Source organism: Numida meleagris, chromosome 3 (assembly GCF_002078875.1).
Source record: "Numida meleagris isolate 19003 breed g44 Domestic line chromosome 3, NumMel1.0, whole genome shotgun sequence".
Taxonomy (NCBI): domain Eukaryota; kingdom Metazoa; phylum Chordata; class Aves; order Galliformes; family Numididae; genus Numida; species Numida meleagris.
In genome coordinates, this window is record NC_034411.1 from 42305054 (window position 1) to 42326778 (window position 21725).

The 21725-nt window shown below is 40.2% G+C and overlaps 2 protein-coding genes across 19 annotated transcripts in view; both read right to left on the reverse strand.

Annotated features, from left to right (window-relative positions):
- KIF25 (kinesin family member 25) overlaps window positions 1-10641 on the reverse strand; it is a 34166-nt gene extending 23525 nt beyond the window's left edge. Inside the window, exons 1-6 of one of the 3 annotated variants that reach the window (XM_021390330.1) lie at window positions 9084-10641; window positions 8064-8129; window positions 6046-6162; window positions 4146-4284; window positions 2338-2441; window positions 963-1051 (exon numbers count right to left, since the gene is read on the reverse strand). In XM_021390330.1, the coding sequence (XP_021246005.1) occupies window positions 963-1051; window positions 2338-2441; window positions 4146-4284; window positions 6046-6162; window positions 8064-8129; window positions 9084-9158 (590 nt within the window). In that variant the 5' untranslated portion in view covers window positions 9159-10641. Of the gene's footprint in view, window positions 1-962; window positions 1052-2337; window positions 2442-4145; window positions 4285-6045; window positions 6163-7532; window positions 7596-8063; window positions 8130-8957; window positions 8983-9083 lie in introns of those variants that run through there. The other 2 variants (XM_021390332.1, XM_021390331.1) reach the window with 2 other exon arrangements.
- AFDN (afadin, adherens junction formation factor) overlaps window positions 13239-21725 on the reverse strand; it is a 118744-nt gene continuing 110257 nt past the window's right edge. For 8 of the 16 annotated variants that reach the window (XM_021390302.1, XM_021390306.1, XM_021390301.1 and 5 more), the window contains 3 exons: window positions 20731-21244; window positions 16577-16661; window positions 13239-15445 (listed from right to left, as the gene is read on the reverse strand). In XM_021390302.1, the coding sequence (XP_021245977.1) occupies window positions 15301-15445; window positions 16577-16661; window positions 20731-21244 (744 nt within the window). In that variant the 3' untranslated portion in view covers window positions 13239-15300. Of the gene's footprint in view, window positions 15446-16576; window positions 16662-20730; window positions 21245-21725 lie in introns of those variants that run through there. The other 8 variants (XM_021390311.1, XM_021390310.1, XM_021390315.1 and 5 more) reach the window with 4 other exon arrangements.

Below are 21725 nucleotides of genomic sequence, written 5' to 3' on the forward strand. Positions count from 1 at the left end.
CTGTGATTTGGCACCTAACTCCTCTATTCCATACATCAACAAAAACAGAGCGTTGGTTCTTCCCCATGTATATTAAGTACAGGTTAATGTAGGTTTCTCCTTTAGGGTCCTTGAAATTTCTTTCTGGTATTTCTACATTATTTTAATTAAAACAATTGTATATTTTTTCTACAAATTTGCCAAATACGAACAAACTTTAAAACACTGTAGGTACTCTTTTAGAAAAAGTAGTCAGTAAAAAGTAAAATAAACTCCCTAATTAGCCAAGTTCTGATAGGTCAGATGATAGTATTTCTGTTTTCTAGCCACCCACCTAGTTTTCCCTTTCTTTCTCTGTTTGTGTATGTTTCAGTCCCTACCTTCTTTCGTGTTAGTCATCTATGGAGAATTCAGCTTGTTATGACACATACTTGCACTTAATCCCTCTTTTCCCTTTGGATCTTGAGTGGTGTTGACACTTCAGTTACAGTAAGTGTATTATAAATTAGGGATGCAGAGCCAAATTATACTGAAATAGAATCACCAGTGTTCTTGTTGACAGTAAATCCATTCTGGAGCATTATAAAAAAAAACTGTAATGCTGAGAGCATTTCTCTACCTATGATTTCTGACAGTTGCTATTACATCACTGTGTCCCAGTCTTTGTACAGCACAGTGAATATACTCTACACTGACTACAGCTGTGTTACTTCTGCCAAACCGCAGATAATCTCGGATTGTTAAACCGTTATGTCTTCCTATTCAGGTGGACATAGTTTTAGATGAAGGAATATGGTTGGCTAATGCCAAATTAGCAGGAGAAAGAATAGAAGAAAGAATATGTATTTTTTTTATGATTCAGTCACAGTATCCCCACACATATGAGAAAAGAAAAAATATAGAACACCATTGTTCTCATATATATGTGGCTCTTTACATTAACTGTGAGTCAAATAAGATATAACTCAGCCTTAATAAATTACCTATCTTGTGATACTGAATGTCCAGCAGCATGATCAAAAGGCAGTGATGGTCGGATCCTACAATGGACTCTGATATTCCCTCTCAGCTCCTAGAATTAGAACATTAACGTGATTTAATATCAAATACTGGAGAGGACAAACACACTCACATGCAGAAATTAATATGCTTAAGAAAGCAGGCAACTGTTTGCAACATCACAGCCCTAGACTCTGGGGAGAGAAAAATAGTTTCAGTATCGTTTGCTTTCCCATAACTTTATTTGAGAAAATATAATCTCTTCAGAGCTCGGAAATGGTGTAGTCCTCTTCAGTCTATATGAAAAACAAAAGATGCTTTCAGTTAGAGCCATTTGCTCCTCTACAGTCTCCTTCCTCTTCACTTGTGCTTCTTCACTTACATTAGCACAGCAGCCAAGATTAAACACTGCATGTCTCCTCCAGCAGCCCTAAGGGAGATGTAGGATATAAAAAATCCTGTTCTTTTTTCTCCTCCTCTCTATCTTCATATATGACTGAAAAGCCAGTACCGATTTTCCTCTCCAGGCTGCTTCAGACTTCTCCTTATCTAACCTGGTGTTTTTCTTTCCTTTTGGTTCGTGATCATTTCTTCTCATTTTGTATTACTGAAAACAGCTTGCCTGTGATGAGCAGTGAACTCTCCCCACACTGCCCTGGGGAATATCCTCTCAGCAAACTGCAACACAAGGAAGATTTTGGGAGGTAAATCCTCTACAATGAAGAGTTTCCTCTTCCCAGGCAGAAAACCTCAGAATAACTTTGTGTGAATGTTGCCTATCTTTCTAAAAGTGAGGTCCTGAACCCCTAAGTAGTCCTTTGGGGAGATGGGGAGACATAAAATTAAAGAACAAAAAGGAAAAAATGAATCCCAGATGAACTGTCACTAATGCCTGAGCAGGTGGTACAGCTAGATAAGTTTGGAAAAATAAAATGAAGATAATTCTGCAGTTTCAAGCTGATCATTTTAAGAATTCTGAAATGGTCTCAGAGGAACACTTCTACTAAATCAAACCTGAATGGATTTACCTTGAATTTCATATTGTAGAGGAATTGCCAGATGAGAAGTGGTATTTTCTGTTTAGAGAGGGGATGAAGAAACTCAAATTTTGCTCACTATTCAAAATGGATGATATTCCTTAGGACAAAATACTCCAGGAATGCATTTGGAAGATGCTTGTGTAAAAAGAATGGACTAGGGCTTATTGTAATGCACCACATGTAGAAATGCACCATCACATTTAGAAAGATGGTGGTTGGGAGTGATACATCCAGGAGAAGTCCATTAATTAGTTTCATCGGTGACGAAGTTGTGGATATAATCAAAATAAGAAAATGTTTTGTCTTTCAAGATACTTACAACTAAGCTGTTATGTAGAGCCCTCCTCTTCTGCTTTTCTCTCTCGTATCTCTCTGTCACCTCTTGCAGGGACTGCTCAAGATCAAAAGCCTTCATCTGAAACACTGGAAGAAGAAAGTAGTTTTAAAGAACTAACTAAAAACTGTGACTTTACAAAATAAGCTTTACAACGGCAACTCATGAAAAAAAGCTACATATAATAAAAGAATAAAGGACACTTTTTAAAAAATTACTGCTATTCATATTTCACTGGGAAAGATGGCAATAGCCTTACTTTCAGATGTGACTAAATATTTCTAAGCAGGGCACTACTCAGCTATTACATAAAAGATTTACACTTTGCTGTATGTCCATTACAGCTTCAAAATTAGCCTACTTGAGTGTTTCTTCCACAATTCTCTCACTTTTGATCTCTATTTTAGGATTAAACTGGTAACAAATGCTGTCTCTGGAATACACACTTTGGGCTTTCTGCTTAGAAATTATTATATGTAATTTCAGATCGGCAATTCTGACCATAGTATTTAACCTTAACAAAAGAATCTTCATCTAAAACAACTGAGAAATAACTGAAGAACGGCCAAATTAAAAACATCCCTCACCTAAGTACCAACACACACTCTTGTTACACACAGTGATGCTTCTCCTGGTTCTGAATTCATAGAAAAATACATCACAAGTTACAAAGTCAGTCCAGCCAACAGGAATTTGCAAGGCCTCATAAGGAATATTTAGTAATTTTGTATACCACATCAGCTCACGTGGCAAATCCAACTTCCTATCTGCTCCTTTAGGCCCCTGTTTTGATAAGGGGAGCATTGGAACAATCACCCTTATTTAATTTTCTACTTTATTTTTTCCAATTTTAAAGACAGCTTTCTAAAGCATTTTCTCTACACAGATAACACAGTAACAGATTACCATTTTAATCGTAAGTTTATACATAATATACAGAGGCAAGTTCTGCAAACATCTGTCATTGATCATGCTGCTTATCGTTAGTGACAGAAGTAGCCCCAACAGAATCAAACCTGTCTCAAAATTATTTCAAACAAAAAGAACAGCAGCAGTAAAATCTATCTTTTACATGGCAGTACAAAGGTGTCAGAGAATCGCACAAGGACTCCGATGATAAATGTGCACACTTGCTTTTAGTTCTTCAGCCTCATGAACTTCAATTTAAGCCCTAATTCGCAATCAGGTTGGTACATGTCATGTTCTTCTCAGACCTGGGAGGAGCACCACCAGAATCAATAACAGTGGAAGGTGATGCAAAGGTACGTGCCAAGAGACCCAGGTACAGGACCAGTGCACTTGGTCCTCAGTGATGACAACAGAGAGCACCACTGCACTGCAGGGTCTGTTCATACATACACATGAATGAGGACCTGGATTCTGAAGCAGCAGTCCTTGTATTTTCAGGAATCTTTGAAATCACTCAAGTCCTCTTCTCATATACCCCAAATTAGGCAAATTTCAGCTAAAGTGACACATTCTTTACTGGGCTGTTCTAAAATTGGCACGTCAACAAGCCTGAGACCTACAGATTAAAGATGTAACAGCTGAGCCAGCTCAGTAGTCTGGTATCAGCTGCAACCAACACAAAAGCTAAACTCAAATTATCAGCCCCGAGAAAATCCAGGGTTATTCGTACTCTTCCTGACACCTCAGGACTCCTAGACCATCTAATATCCAACCGAAAAAAGTGCTTCTATCTTGGAACTGAACTCAATCTATCAGCACTACTAATATTTAACAATGAGGTTGTTGGTATTATGTGACTGGAATGTAAGTGTAAAGAGCCTTACTTTGCATTGCTTCATTTTGCAGCTGTATCCCTTGGACTGCTGTCAAAACTTGGTAAAGACAAACTTTGTACTGACGCTGAATGTCTTTTGAAAGCTCAAGAGCAAATGAATGGAGGCTCTTCATGTCTTGCTTAAGCCTCTTGTCAGCAAGAAGAAAAAATATGTTATAAAAACACAAAACCGGCAGTCAAGGAAGAGAATCAATATAACCACAGTGCAAATAATTATGGTGAGATATCAAAGCCAGGAAGAACCCTCTACTTGATGAAAGGAAGACTTCAGGAGTGCATCTTTCAGCATGTTTAGAGAAGGATTATCAAGATATTCACCGATGACACTTATTAAAGATTTCACCAAGACTTTAAGAATCCTTACCATCTTACTCTATGGATTTAGACCACAACATGGCCTTGGGTTGTTTTATTAAACAAAAATAAGTGTGCGTGTTCTGTCCACTTATAAGACATATCCAGAATTAGCAATATAAACTGTGATCCATGTATCCATTTATACTCTGATCAGGAGGTATTTGTTAAGGTGATTGCTTAGGTAAGCCAGTTCTATGCCTTCCTACGAGAATGATGTATTTTGAAAAGGTCAGAAACCTTCACAGCACATAAAAATATTTCCATTACTAACGTAACACAGCATAACATACATGATGTGACTTTTAAATGTTTACAAGAGCAGCTTACATTCACTTAGAAGTCCAAATAAATTAAAAATAAATTCACTTGACTTTAGGATTAGGAGACTTCTTGACATCTAAACCTTGAGAAGGACACGTAAAGCCAACTACAAGATGAACTTAATGAAACTTCTCACAGAAGCACCGTGATGCTTCATTAGTCACTCTGATTATTCTGCAACATTTTATTTTTCCAGTTGTGATAGTGACCTTGAATTAATTAACTTGTTTCAATGATACAACAATATAAACTAAAGTGAGAAAATCACTGTAGCTCTCCCTCTCAGAACGTAACTATGAAGGATTTTTTTTTTTAATTACAGGTATAGGATTAGCATTAATTTAGACTTTCATTTGGAAAGCTTTACTCTCTCCTAGCGTTCACTGATCTACGATAGGAAAACATCTCAGTCCACTGATATTTCATCATAAGCAGTTCTACCATTCTAGCTAACCTAAAATGTAAGATAGCACTGCAAGATTTACCAGAAGAATCATTGTAATTAAGCTACATCTTTTTGACTGAAAGAAAGATTTATTTTCTGAGATACTCTTGCTACCCTGAGCTATTCAGTGCTACTCTGAGAAAAGCTGACATTTGTAGGTGTCCCTTAAAGGAACTTATTATTCTGTGGAGTAACTTAAGTATGTCAACAAAGGGAAAACAAAAGGGAAGTACTACTACCGAGAGAACAGTCCCAGTACCTTTGTTACAAATTAATACAATCTGACTGAGCATACAGATTACTACTTCTGCTTCTGAGTTCCTCCAGAACAGAGAGCTCCCAGAGAAGTCAATGGAGCTCACCAGCGATCTTATTAGCATGTGGCTATCCAGTTAAGGCATGTAACAAACATAGCGCCTTAGGAGATGTCTATCGTAGATGTCTACCTGGTCCTGTCAAGGATTCAAGGTTTTGTCTACAAATGTACCTATTCCAGGCACTGATAGCAGCCTAGACAAGAGATCCCAGAGCTCAGAAGCAGCCACTTTCCCAGCTTCCCATGTAACTTTGCAGCCAATTGAAACAAAACCACTACAGGCTTTAAACTAACTCAGAGATGGCTACACTTCGCTGCAAGTACTGCTGTGATTAAAGAAAAGCTATAGATCAGGTTCAAATCTGACCATTTCTAGGTTTTACTGTATTTCATAAGCACGCATATGCCTATGTCATAGATTATGCCAACATCACTACTAAATGTCCTTACCTTTATTGCTTCATGTAGGTGACTTACAACAGAACTCCTCTGCAACTTCTGCTGCTGCCCATGAGCGGAGTAGAGCTGCAGTATCTCATTAACGCTTCTTCCAGCCCATCCTTGATACTATTTGAAAAAAGAAAAGACCACCTAAAATTCACTTTGAAGTGTTCCTGATTTTTGTTGCGTTTTATCTCCTCTGTCCCTGTAAACATCCAGAAGTGAATCATCTGGTTATACATGATCTTGCAAATATATAATTTCTTCGCTTTTTACATTTTTCCGAGTCATGTGAAGGATCATTTCCAATTAAGTTGACTAACATCGCAATATTCTACTTCCTTAGGGTGGCAAATCTCAACATCAGAACACTAAAATGTGTCTGCGGTGCCTAAAGACCCGTACTTATGCTCAAGGTAGATCTAAGTTAAAACTGTGCCTTTGCTTAGGGAAAAGAGCCGGTTACACAGCTGGCATCAGACCAGTGCCTCCTAGTGACTATATTTAATCAGGATGCTCTCTCAAAAGACTTAGCAGGACCAGAGGACAAGCCAGTTAACTGGTGAAGTGCTGAAGGAGTGGTTATACACAGCCTACAAAGTTGTGTTCATTGCTTTAGCTTTCTGCCAACGTAGACTCCATTGCATTCAGTTTTGCACCTAGTTTTGAGGTTTTCTCCATTAAAATAGTTTTTGCATTCATCAGAAGAAACAGAGGTCACAAAATGCTGCATTTCTGCAACACATCCCCACAAAACATGTCCCCCCAAAGCCATGTGTTTCACCAGCTGGCCACTAAGTGGAACTGGTTCACCAGGCAAGCAAAACACGTGGCTCCAGACCTAGGGAGAGGCATCATCCACTGCTTCTGGCCTGGCAGAACAGAAGAAGGTGACAGAGATGGAACTGAGGTGGGGAACATATGAACTACTGAGAGAGACAGGATCAACTCAGAAAGTGCAGATGGTGGCTGGGGGGTGCAGGATGCAGAGGGAGAGGTGTTCCTGTACATATGTTGAGCTCTTGAAGGGTCCTTTGCATAGGCACAAACTGGAGCTGCAAACTCTGCAGATGCTATGACAGGACACAGCCAATAGGAAATTCTTCAGGGTAAAGTGGATTAAATGATTTTCAAAGCTTGTTTGTAGGCCAGAGGGTAAATCCCAGATGCGTTTTAATTCGTGCACAAAACCTTTCCCCATTCTTACAGTAGGTACTTTGTGCACATTTCCTTGTGTATAACAGGGTGTCCTGGTAACGCAGTTAAAAGATAACTATCCACAGTACACAAAACCATGGAAAACAAGGTTTTACTATCTAATGCTCAGATAACTATGTCCTACATCTGATGCACTGTGGTGGCTAGAATAATCTTTCTTTTGTTTGAGAGAGTGAGAAAAAAAACTGAAATACTTAAGATCTTTGGTAATTACAATGAAACAGAAAAAAACAACAGAAATATTTTGTTCAGAATAATTACAGTATTCTCCTGCATACCTGGCAAAACTCACTTCAGATGCACCATCTGGCTTCCAATCATGCTTTGGAAAATGTTAATACCTGTGGATAAAAGTGGGTTTAACAGATCCACAGGGAGGGCAAGTGGCTTTCCTGAGGTCACCCAACCATTTAATGCTGCAGATCAGATTAGAAACCCTTGGCCAACAGACTCTGTTGCAACTAGTTCTTACAGCTGGCTCTGGTCTAGAGACGTAGACAAATATTCACAGTTCTCTAAATCTTTGAAGCCTTACTTTTGAAGGCACCAAATGTTATCGCAGGCTGCTGCTTGTTTCAATAATGCTCCAGAAGCAATATATTCTTCTGGAAAAGGATGTAAGGAAATGAGGGCATCCATCATTGCTGTGCATTCTGTAGCTAACTTCTGCCACAGTGCTGCCTTTTCTGGACAAGCTTAGAGCTCGTGCTATTAAGACACGTAACAGGGCATCTTTGTCTACTTTGTATTTGTAATACAGCTCCTGCAGTCTATGAATAGTCCTAACTGGAAAAACAAACAATAATTACCGCTGCAAGTTTTAGATGGAGAGCAGCATTTTCAGTTTCCAGGGCAACTATTCTTTCTTCTTGGGTCTAAGAAAAAAGAAAACAATAAAATACATGCAAACCCACAGAAGTAAAAAGGACATGAATTCTGATGGACATCACTTCATTGTAATACTTTTCACTGCTGTGCACCATTGTTTCTCAGTCTCCTGAAATCAAAAGTCTACCAACCTGAAATCCAGACCTCCCCTCTTTCATTTTGAAACCATTTCCCCTTGTTCTGTCACAGCAGATGCTGCTCAAGAGTCTGTCCTCTTCTTTCTTACGGTCCCCCTTTACATACTGCCAGGCCGCTCTCACATCTCCCTGTAGCCTTCTCTGCCCCAGGCTGCACAGCCCCAGCTCCCAGCCCGTGCTGGTAGGGAAGGTGTCCCATAGAAGCACTGAACAGAACCGGCCCTAAAGCAGAGCCCTTGCAGCACCCCACCAGTGACTGGGCACCAGCCTGGCGTCACCCCATTGGTGTCACCCTTTGAGCCTGACCCATCAGCCAACCGTTCACCCATTGCACTGCATTTGTCTAGCTCTGTGCTAGGCATTTTGTTCAGAAGGATACTGTGAGAAATAGAATCCTTACAGTTATAAGGGATCTCTGAGGGCTATCTAGTCCAACTCCCCTGCAATGGACAGGGACACCACAGCTAGATCAGGTGGCCCAGAGCCTTATCCAGCCTGGCCTTGACACAACGTCAAAAGCTTTGCTGAACTCCAAAAAGATTTCATCAAATGGTCGACTAGGTGGGTAACCTTGTCATAAAAGAGATCAGGTTCATCAGGTAGGAACTGCATTTAGGAGCCGTACTACATCAGCATCTGCTGCATTTAGGATTCTCAGCATTAACCCTTAGAACCTACTTGTAGCCAACAGCGGCAGAACGGGGCGGTGCAGCCGCCCTGCCGTCAGCCCCGGTCTCCCCGGGCAGCCCTGCCCGCCGCTCTGCCCGTCCCCCTTCGCCTCGCCTCGCCTCTCGCATGGCTCACTCGCGCTCTCTGCTCCAGCTGCCGCACACGCTGTGCCCACACCGGGCCCGGGCCGAACCCTCCCCGCGGCCGCATCGCGCCTCTTGGAGCGGCGCCTGTCTCCCCACCCGGCGCCGCCCCGGGGGTTAAATCCCCGGGGACTGACACGGGCCAGCCGGGAAGGAGGGCGCGGCCCCAGCGGGGCTGACGCCACCGCCTCCCGACAGCCTGGGCGGCAACCAGGCCGCCTCCTCAGCACAGCTGCCGCCTGGTGGTGCTGGGGCTCGCAGGGGTTGGGAACGGCACCCATGGGGCGGCTGCTGGGCCTGGGAGGTCGTATACTCGTGTGGAAACAGCTGCTGGGAGGGTGAAGAGGCTGACCCAGACAGCCGCCTCTTCTCAGCTGTTCCTTCCGGCTCGGGCTGGACAGCTCGTGCTGTTTGTAATACAGCTTAGTGCACAACTGTACTGTACTGAAAGATGAGCACGAACAGTCTGAATACATTGCACCTAGCACACTTCCAGAGGTGCGAGCCACAGACATGGTGGCTTCACGGAAGTGAGAAACAACGCTACGTTTGTACTACAGTTTCTTTTTTTTTTTTTTTCTGAGAAACAAAGCCAGCGTAATTACAGAGGAGTCCACTTGCGCTGCTGCCCGTCTCACTCAGACCACACCAGACATCTCTGTGCAGCCCCATCAGCCCACTGGCTCCTATGGTACTGCAGCCTCCTCCCCCATCGCCGACGCCCTGCAGCCACAGCTTTTATTTTTTAAAGAAACAACAGCAAATCCTGCTGACTGTAAGCCTCTCCGCTTCATCCTCGTGCCTGGCTCTGTATTGATGATAATGAATACTGATGAATGGATTCATGCAAAAAAGGTTCCAAAGCACTGTGCTACTGCTGACCTTAAATGATATTGGCACTGACTGAGTCAGGATTGTGTCACCGTCAGTCAGTTTGGGGAAGTATTTTAGTTACTCAGGGGTGTAGCTCACAGTCCTTGACACTGAGGTCTGATTTTTGTATGCAGTATCGGTGAGATTTGGCTGAGGAACCAAAAATCTAGCTGTCTTCTGGAAATGCTGCAAGGCTGTATTCCAGCACGCTTTTCTAAAGGGATCCTCTGCTTTGAATAATCTCCTTTTTTTCCCCCAAATGTCTACCAACCTGATCCTGTCTGTCCCCTGCAAAAGAAGAATCCGGCCTTGTAACAGATAATTGCGGAGAACAAGGCTGGAAACTTCATGACATTGACTAAATCTACTGCACATTTTACTCTGTTAACATCAGTGAAATGCTATGGTGAATTATGAAAGCTTGAGGTACTACTAAGGAAATGTTACGTCAGCTACTCCTGATGCATTTCATGCTAACCCTCATAGTGGAAACAAAAGACTGAGGTCCCAGCTTCAGTATTCTGATAGGAACTGTCTATTATGACATTTCCAAGTGCTACGTATTTCCCTAGAAAAACACTGAGAGAAAGCTGCTAATCCTTTTGTGCCAAACACCAAAGGACTCACTGCTGCTTGCCTTCAGATTTTCTGCTGCCCAGGTGGCTGCACACTCATCATGTTAAGCAGACAGAAACTTAAGACTGATGTTTTGCACATGGTCTTTCAAGCTCCCTAAAACATTAGAGATAGAGATGAAGAACAAGCGAGCTGCGCTACGTCTGTTTTCCTCACACTCTCATTCACTTCTACACACTGTTCAAAGTCATTGAAACACAGAATATGGATACAGGGTTCTGAGCAACCACACTGAAACAAGAGCCTTCCAAGAGATTTTACAGGTATATACACTGTTACCTATATAGCTTTAACTTCTTGTTTCCTTACATGAAAATAATGAAGCACTTGCATATTACCCATTCCTTGGGTCTCTAAGAGCAAGTAAGTATACCAGTAAGCAGCTGTTCAAGCCATGCGCGTGCCATCTGACTCATCCCACAGCCTAACTGAAAGAACCCAACATTTCTGTTTTGATACCCGCAGTTTTTGTTTTGTACAAGCAGAAATGGCTACAGTTTTTATCATTTCTCCCCTCTTTTGCTCTTCTGTAGGAAGCCCTGCTATCATCTTGCCTACTGGAAGATAATTACATGCAACATGCAGCTTAAAGCTCCTGCAACTATACAGAGGGAGTGCGGAGTAAGCATTAAGATGCCTGACCTCATGAGAGGAACAGCCACCAATACTGTCTGTCTACAGAAGAGAGTTTTGCAAGAGAACGAGCTTGCTTTGTTCTGAAAGAAAAAGCTCGAGCACACAGCCACAGCAAAAAGTGTACCTTTATAGGATTTAATGTTCCCCACACATTAATAATATGTTTACAATCAAAGCACATTAGTGAAATTAATCCATCCATGCAAACACAATATTCAGTGAAGTTGTAAATATTTAATTACTTAATTTAAGCAAGACATTTGCTTCAATAACTGTAGGGCAGTCCTGAATATTCATCTGCTACTAAGAATAAACGGGCATTGTCCAAGCAGGTTGATTGCACACTGCTCTCCCTAACCAGTTTATCTGCCATTACAGCTAGAAATTGACAGACTGCCTGAGCTGTGAGGATTTGCCTTCTCAGCCACACAGCCCCCAGGTGACTGTGACAGAACTATCATCTGACAAAACAGGAGGAAGAGACAAACGTTTGCCTGTTCTCATGAGCAAATTCTCGTGGGTTACTGCATGGTTTTTTTTGGACTGTTCTTAGTGAAGGTTATTGTTATTGCTATTTTTGTTGTGATTTCTTGTAACTCGATTAACTTTTTGAATTGGGAGGTAAAGGAGAAAGGTCTCATTTGTTTCTTCTGCCGATGAACTCATTGATTGATCTACAAACAGTTGTTATGATCAAGAAAATAGTTTATTATTTCAGTCAACAGGATCTATCTTACGGACTTTCTCAGTTTCTCAATTCCCTTCCTTTTTTCTCAACTACCAACAAGGCTATAGCACAAGCAGCACGTAAAAGCAGTTGAAAAGTGGTGTATATGAGTAAGTGCAAAGGGGAGAATCTGGCAGAAACAAGATAATTAGAGTCTTTTTGGAGGCAGCAGACCTGGCTGCATATGCAACTGTCATTTTACAAAGTTGCAGCATCAAGAGTAGTGCCGCTGACTGTTCATACTCCTAATGCAAAGGGAATGCTGACAATGGGTTGTTTCCTTTTTCTTCTAGACTACACATTCAATATGCAGATTTTTTTCCCCCTTTAGCTTCATTCTTATAGTCACAGTCCACAGACCCCAAAACACTGACACAAGATCAAGATCCCATTCAGCCACACCTTGGGGTCTTGGCAGTCTTCTAGAATTCAGAACATCCCCATTAGTGATTTTGAACATTCTGGAGAACAGACCTCACAACTCAAGAGATGATGGTACTAACCTGGAAAGAGGTGCACATGGCTCTCGATCCCATCTGCAGCCGGAATTTGCAGCACTTCACTGCGGTCAACTTCCCACCTCTGCCCTCCTCAAACAGAACTTCAACTGTTGTCTCCCATCAAGAAGCAAGTCATGTGGTGTTATTAATGCAGCAACAGGAGCAACATCATTCTTAAGTCCTTTAACTCAACCTTCATTCAAAACCACAGAGTGAATTTGGGTCCAATCCTGCAAACTTCAGTGTCAGACAAAACTGTTTTTTTCCAAGAGATTTCAACAGAAGAGTTATGCTGTGCTCAAAATAGAGATCAAATGCCTTTTTAACCACAGCAATCACAATAGAGCCTCCGGTTCCAGTGTTACTCACAATCGCCTTTTCCAAAAGAAGGTGCATTCCAGGTTCATCTTCATTCTTAGAAACACACTTTGCACTGGAGGAGGATACAAATCCAGTACCTCCACCGGAATCCATGGGCTAGCCTGAATATTTGATCCCACCAATACTTACTGTGTCGTAAGCTGCCGGATAAGCTGTAAAAATCACTTGTTCAGGTACTGAGCATTACATTCTCCCCACTGATCAGTGAAGATGAGACTCACTGGTTGATTCTCCACGTGAAATTCAGTTGAGGTTCTCATCATTATGAGATGCAATGACTTGGCTTGTATTTTAAAAGGTAGGGGAAACGTTAAAAATAGCCACTTTGGTTTATGGTAACAGCTGTGAATGCAGAGTCAAATAACAAACAGTACAAAAAACATTTAATGCAAAGTTAAATACAATACAAACTTTATTAAAAATAGGTTGCAAGTGAAATACAGTAGAAATGGGAAACTACAGCAGTTTTGATGTTTTTCATAATAATGCACAGACAAATATGAAAAGCACTTTTACACATATTCACACTTGACCCGAATGCCCAATAGCGGCCAAATCCACTCAACTGAAGGTTATAGGTTTTTTTTTTTTTTTTTTTTTTTGCTAAGCCTTTTTCAGATTCTAGCAGCAACAGTAATTCAGCCACAGCATAATTTTTTTTTTCCTTAAGAAAAATGTGTCACTGTAAGGCTGCTAGTGTTCTCAAGATAAGTTGGGAGAGGCTTGCTTTTCCTGATTAACAGACATAGCAAGCATGCAGATCCTTCATTAACACTTTGAACCAGTTTAATCTTCTACTTCATATTTAACAGGTGAAACGGTAAAAGCACACTTTCAAAATAAGAAACCTGAAGTACGTAAAAAATATTTACACTCCAATTTTCATCAACTTGCATTTATTTATCATACAACTCTTATTAAAAGTGATTTCTTTCCTAAGGCAGTGAAAGTCTACCCCTTTGTATTTGGAAGTGTGCACAATTCCCTAAATATATATTTATAAGAGAACAATATGATACAGGAAAAAAAATCATCTAAAGCCAGTAAAGGGCTTTGTCAAATAGAAAATTTGTTTGGAATCACAATATATATTGTCTTAACATCACACAATGAGAAAAACTCTGATGAGGTCCTTATTCCCAGCATCATCAGCCACATAAGCGTAGCTGAGGAAACTGTGGGAGGAAAAAGATTAACAATTTAAAATTAAATAAGGCTATTACAGTGTGAAAAAATAGCTTGAACTGCCAAAAATATTTTCAGTACAACAGTAACAGGATGTTAGTAAAGCTAGCTAGACCAAAGAAGAGCTTACTAGCACTGCTTCTTCAGCATGAGTAGAAATGGATCGCTGCCAGTAGACCAGGTCTTACCAACATTCCCACTCCCAGCCAGCAGTAGTGTATTCAATACTTCACACTGCAGGGTTTATTTTCCCTTTAATATGCCAGTTCACTTCTCCATAGGAAAAAAAACAACAACAAAATAGGAGAACAAAAAAAACAACCCCAAAACAAAGATATTGCTGAACTGCTAATAGCAGACTTATCAATACCATTCCATGCCCGTTTGCCTAGTAATTTCTTATCTATTGTTCTGGGAAAACTTACCCATCCTTTCTACTAACTTTGGAAATGGAATTCCTTCTCTTTAATAGATGACAAACATTTTGGTCCTAGCTGACGAATGGCAACTAGTGTAGCCTCCTATCTATTGCTTATGTACTTTTTAATAAAACAAATAGCCCTAGGCTTTTCACCTTCACATTTCTGACGCACAAATAGTGGTGGTGCATCAACAGAGACTTTTCCATAACTACAGATAAATTCCATTTTAGACCCAACAAATATGTAGGAATAGAAATGTTTTATCCCGAAGTTTTACCTATAGAGTGGGTGTTATTCCAGCTTTAAATCATGGTATTGATAGGCTGATCGTTGCATGAACACCACAGAGTACGGCAAACTTGCATATAAAGTCTTACTTAAGATAGTGGCCCAGATTTCGTCTTCTTAACTAACAACCTAAAATACTACTTTCTAGTGCACAGTTTAGTTTAGGCAGTTCAAGCTATTCTCACTCTCTCTGCTCAGCAGCTAAAAAAAAAAAAAAAAGCGTGTCTGTGAAACACCAGGAAACAGAACTTATCTTTGACAAGTGCTACTTGGTCTGGTGCACAAGAACTTAACCCCCAAAACAGAAAGAAAAGTTACCTTCACGTGATTCATATCTTTAAAATTTTACAGTGCTTTCATCGTATAAACCACAAGCTCCTGGCAAAGTAATCAGTTTTCTTGCTATTGCAACATCTCTAAATCTTAATTAACAGTCTTAGATATAGAGGAATCAAAGTCACTCATTTTGGAAAATATTCATTTTCTGTTCATTAGTAGTGCCCCTCATCTCAATCCCTCAATTCAGAGATCTTCAGTTACATCTGATAAGGTGCTTTTATCTTATTTTGTGTTCAACTCATTTTCCAGTTCCATTAGCTTCCTAGAGGCTTTGACTTTATTGGATACATCTTGACCCTGTGAAAAAAGTCGCTGGCGTTCCCTGAACGTCAAGTTTTCTGGTGCTCCAGGTAAATCTGTATCTTGACTGGAAAGGGAAAAGAAAGTCTTTGTTATAATTCTCATCTACAATACCCTTAAATATAATAATTCTTAGCGACGTGCATTAACTGGCAGAGTTTTTACTACAGCAGAAGAGTCTTGGTTAGGTCTTCTGCAAGGTTTTGTTCCCCACACATACCTTTAATTCTGACATTGTGCTGTCATTTAGCTTAGCAGAAGCAGCTCAGGACCATCTCTGGCACGTAAATACAAATTACATTACTTGTCAATTTTCAAAGTGAAGCACGGGTGTAACTAAGGCTCTGTCTATAACAGCACAGCACTGCTGTTACGGAATCCTATAGCAGCAAGTGCCTAGGAAAAAGCACTGAATACAAAGCTTTTACGTATGTCTTGGTAAACAAAGATACTAGTACTGAAGTACGCAGTAGGGGCTGCAACCCAACACCCCTGTATTTTATTCTATGCTGTCTAAATTTAAGGGCAGTTGTTGCCCAAGGTATTGAACAGTTCTTTACCCTTGAAGCAAACTAATTTTTCTATTAAGTGTTCCTGGCCACCACAGTGAAGATCTCAAATCACTCTTAGCCATAGCTGTAACAATACTTTATGTGATTACCTCTCATATAATAAAACTAACATGTATTTCAGTTTCATGATCTGAAAGCTCCAAGAGCTCTCTTCTCTGCACGCTCCACTGAAACATTAACAGTGTTTTAAAATGCAGGAAAAGAGGGCTAACAGCTTTTACAGAACCCTATCCAAAGCCCAGTTGTGTCTTCAGTAGGCAACGCAGTAAGCCTTGCAACTCCCTTACAAGATACAGTCCATATTATTTATGCTTACTATAAATTTGGAAAGAATCCCACTTGGGAGGTGCTGTTCAGATTTTTAAATACATCTAAAACAGTTGAATCTTTTCATTTAGAATGATCTGTTTGGCTTTGTTGTAGCACTGAAATTTGCTGCTGTAAAGTAGTACTTTAGATCACCTAAAGACTTGTGTGAAATTTGCATTTCATCATAACCCAAGATACGCCACTGACAACTGCAGAACTCTTCAATAGCCCCCAAAAATGTGACAGCAGAAAGTACTGCAGAAGTTAGCTACATCACATGACTCCAAGTTAACGCTGAATGGACTCCTGCATGTCACCTTTTAGATCGTTTGTCTCTTGGATCCCGATAAACTTCATGGGCCCCAACTGTTGCTCCTGAAGATCCGGTGTATGAATTTATTCCTTGTGCAAAAGAAAAAGTAAGTTGAAGGACAGCAGTTGCAACACAGAAGTTTTATATTGTATTTCTTCAAAAAGGTGCAGTGCTTCTTTTAAGAAATCATCTCAAACCAGAATCAAATTAAATGTGGAGGGTCATTTAACTTGTATGGTATTTAAGAACAATACTGCTGAATTCCATCCCCTCTCAAAACAGCTGTAATTTTTTATTCCTAATTTTAAGTTGGAACACATTTTGTTTAGATTATTCAGCACACAGTAAATCATGGTCTTTATCCTATTATGGTATACTGCAAGACAGACATGAAAAGTTCAAGAAGACTGATGGAGAGAGCGACAGGCTTCACTATCCTGTAACAAACTGTACAGGAAATAAGTTAGCTGCAGCTGCTCTCTTTAGGAAGCTAGAAGTACTCTATGATTACTATATAACATCTTTGTAATTCAGCAATCAGAGCTTTTTTCTCTATTTCAGTCTGATCACATAAAATGTATAAATCAGAAGACGTCTTCTCCCCTTCCCCTGCTTTTGTTTTAAATTTCAAGCAAGCATCATGCAGCACTGCACCTTTAGTTTAAGTTGATACAACACACAGGCTTTACACATTACATTAATTCTTTCTAAAGGCCACAAGACAAAACCTTTTCTTTCCAATCAAAAACTTTACTAAATTTATACTGCATTCAAGACCGTATTTTCTTAATGACTGTCAGGAAGAGTAAAAAAATAAGTGTCAGATTTGTCTCCAGACAGTTCTGGTCTCAAATATTGCACGTTATGTCTTGTGAACCTTATTCTGTACAGAAGGAAATGTTTGCTTCTTCCACTGGTATACATAACTTCTCACAAGTAGGCAATAAAAAAAAGAGATGGTATGAGGCTGGAACACACAGGCAAATTTAGCAAGCACGTTATTGGCTAAATATTTTTCATCCCATATTTGCAGTGGATCAAGTCACACTAGATATGCCAGTTGAATGAAGAATTTTTTTCCTTTCAGACATAAGTCTTACATGCACTAAGAACCATCTTTCCCTGCTTGGAACATACTGTTTCCACACGTTCCACCTATTTTCCAGCAGCAGTTTTGATATTGGTGTTGGCTTTTTTCTTGGTTAATTGATGGAGCCAATGGTCTTAAGCAACCCAGTGGAAGAAGGTTACGAGAGCACAATTTGCAGAAGCGTGGTTTACTAGAGTTAGCATTCAGAAGAGAAAAGAATTGTAAAGGACAGTAATGTAACAAGAGTCAGCGAGATGGGAGATGGTAAACTGCACAGTGAATTCTGCATTTTGTGCAAACGGCTTTGTACGTTACGCAGGCAGTCTTCATAGAAGCTTGAGCAATCAGGTGAGGTTAACCTGTTCTCATGGCTAATTTAAAAATTATGAAATAAGAGTATTCAGAATTAGTTGTATGGTTTATGAATTAGGTTATTAAAGGTGAAGCATCATACTACAAAATTCCTTAACTGTTACCAAAAACCTAACCAAGTCTTTGTAGGTTGTCCTTCGGAATGTTTTCCAGAAAATGAACACATACACACACAAAGTATCACTGAACTTTCCTGAGATTCATCTTTCCAGAGAAATTAACAGAAAGCAGGAGGACTGGGAGATGCAATTAAATATGAAATGGCATTCTGGGTTTTGGATGATGGGAGGCAGCAAGAGTGGTGGTGACAACTAGTGATGAATAGTTCTAGAGTTACTTAATTTATTACATGTACAGCTTTCGAAGTGCCAAATAAGGAAAGGAAGAAAGGGCCTTTGGAATTTTATGTGCTGTGATGGAAGGCATATTTATACTTGAGTCAGTGTCAAATGAGAGTTTCTAGAAAAAGAAAGTACTTTGAAAGAATAAAAATTCAGCAGATATGTACAGCACAAAAGTTCCAGATCAGAAGCCTGTTTCAGAATATTTCTAAGGGGCAGATGGCAATGTAGTCTAAGTGTTTAAAGAGAACCTTTTATGTGTAGTTCTTGTCATTCTTTCACTCCTTAATTCTATGCAATATAAGGAGTTTGAAAACCAGACTATTTCTGGTAGAAAAGCAAGATTTGAGATCATTTTCTGAGGGTTTATCAGTGGACTTGCTTGCATGATAGGCATGTAACTGAAATATCTGCATTTGTAATGTAGCACATAGATACCACAAAGTGTGTGTATTCACACTCCTGTCTAATGACTGGACTTTGAAAAGTGAAAGCCTTTTCTCACTTTCTTTTAAGATTTGGAACCAATGATAGAGCAAGAGAGTGACTGATGAGTTTGTAGAATCCATAGGGGATGCTACATCAAAAGATCTCACAGGCACTAGGTTAAATTATTTTTCTTATTTTTCTCTCTTTGAGTAATAGTGCGGACGCCCTTTATGCAACTAGGATGCTGTAGTGACCCTGCCCGACAGTGAAGCTGCTAAGCATCAACACTATCAGTTGGGCAGTAATTGTAACGGAGCTAAACTCTGACCCTTCAGGAATATCAAAACTACACAATGTTGTGCAGAACTTCTCTGTGATCCTGGAAGCTGCCTGCATCAGAAGCAAGTATGCCCTGCAAAGAACAGGATTTCTTGCTGGAAAACAACTTGAGCCTCTGCTGAAAAAGATACAGGCAAGAAGCACTGAGTACTGTAAACTTGTACAGTTTCATACATTCTCTAGATTGTATTATTGCATGACTGTAGCTGTGTTAGAAGTGTTTCTGATAAATGGTACCTGTTCTGTGGCTACTAGCTCGCTATGACCAGAGAACATCAGACCTCTGTTTAAAGAAATGTAGTATTTTTCCATAGCGATTAGGTGACCAAAAAGGGGAACAGGGATATGCCATATATAGGTTTTCCCACTTGTCACTGAGACTTCAATCTAGTCAACAAGCTGTCTGTTCTGGTAGAAGCCAGCATAGACACCTTCCCTTGCTTTCTCAGGTGACTTACTACTTTTCATTCTAGAAGGATGATTTCACATGCTGAATTGGTTGTCAAGACATCTATTGAATTCTAACAGAAGCAAAAAGATCAAACTAGGAGAAAGTCACGGCTATCCCTCCCTTCGGAAGGATACAGAACAGTTCAAATGCTGGCAGATGCTGCTATTTAAAAATGAAACTCCCATATTCATAAACTGCACATGAAGTAGGAATCACGCATACCTGCATATTCAAAGAGTGAAGTATGTAAGATTTTTCCTTTGAAGCAGGTTCAAAAAAAATAGCATGGAACTTTATACTGAACCATTGTTAAATTCATGAGTGTAATTAAACTGGTACTTTGCAGATAAAATACGGTTCTGAAGTTTCTAGCACCTAGAACCCTACTTGAAATTTAACTCCATTATGGCTGTCCACTTGGAGTTATAAGAGAAACAAGATGAGGAAGCACAAAAATATTAAGGGTGTGGAAAGGGGCAGGGGAAGAGCAAGGCACAGGGCACACAGATGAAATTTAGATTTTTGTCCCTGTTTACAAGAAAACTGCACCATACAAAGCAGAAGTACAGAAATGGTGCTGAATGAATTCGACTTACTGCACATTCTGTGTATCTCTTGGTGCTGTTAAATTTAAGAGCTGTACCTAGAAAGGTCATTTTAAAGCCATTTGCACATGTTATTAAGAGAGAGAACCCTGGTACCAAAACCAAAAGCAGACGATAGCTCTGTTCACGAACCCAATAGAAGAAGATTCTTGTGTTCAAGAAAGACACACTTCCAGATGCCCTGAGTAACCAGTGGTCACACAAAACAAATCACTGAAAGATACAGAGCGAGAGCCAAAACCAACAGTACTTTGAATTGGTTGAGTAACAGTTAAAATAAATTTTAATTCATTGTGTGAAAGATGAATTTTTACTTTTGAAGAGTCGGGGTAAGGAACAAGGAAATTTGAGAGATCAAAACAATTAAAAATGGGAAGATTCACATTAATATTAGGATTTAAGTTGGATCACCATAGTGAAAATAGTGATTAAGTGAAAAAAAAAATCACAAAGGAGGTGATTTGATCTACAGCATCAGAGTTGAAAACACGAGGATAGTTCCGTGGAGAAGATCGATTTCATGGTGTCTACCTTTAGAGCTGCTGGCATGGATGAAACTCGGTTTGTTTGGTGGGGGTGGGGGCTGGCTTTTTTTGGCAGCAGTACTGTTGGCATTGACTGGAGATGACTGGAATGAGTTGGAAAGAAAAAGGCCATCTGAAACTGGGCGAGGCTGGCGGGAGGGCTGCTGTGGTTTAAGGGTGGCAGGAGGAAAGTCACCATAAGATTTTCTTGTGCCGGAGTACTTATCCTGACCTGCTAGATTGGAATCCTCCTCCTCCTCATCATCATTGTATGCAACAAACTTGGCAGTATAAATCGTGTCAGGGGAGAGGACCTGTGTTTTGAGGTAAGAGGTGTTTCGCTGAGGTGGGGGAGGAGGAGCGTTAGATGAAGGGGTTGGGGATGGGAGTTCATATTCCCGTGGAAGTGGAGGTCTGTACAGACCAGGCTCGTCTGGTTCCAGCAATCTTCGTTCTGCTTCATCATGCTGCCTGCGCCTTTCGGCCTCTAAGCGATTGTAATATTCCTCTTCCTGTCGCCTCTGTAAGTCCAGAGGAAACAAAAACGCAGCGGTCAGTATGACATTTCAATCTAGGAGCTTTGAGTTTCCATCTGAGCTACAAACATCTTTTTTTTGTCTCCTTTTTTGGCAACGAGCAATGCTTCTACATGAACTCATACAAAGAGTATTTACTACAGTGAAGAAAGGCGTTCTCCCTGTAACACAGTGTTGCTGTTATTTCTAAGTTTACCAGAGGCAGCGTAAATCTAAAGGCAACTGCCTACATGAACTAAGGGCAACTCCTGCATTTATTACTGAAAATGTAACTACAGTTAATAATGGGTATATTCACTAAAGCTGAAAAGAATCTATGGGAGAGAAAATAACTAAAATAACTACCGTCTAAAAAAAGGAACTTTATAATCCTACTGCAGGCTTATGCAATGTAAATTAAACAACAGAGCCTTGGAATACATGACTCCTAACGTAGCTTCCAGTATGAATAGCAGGAAAACTACTT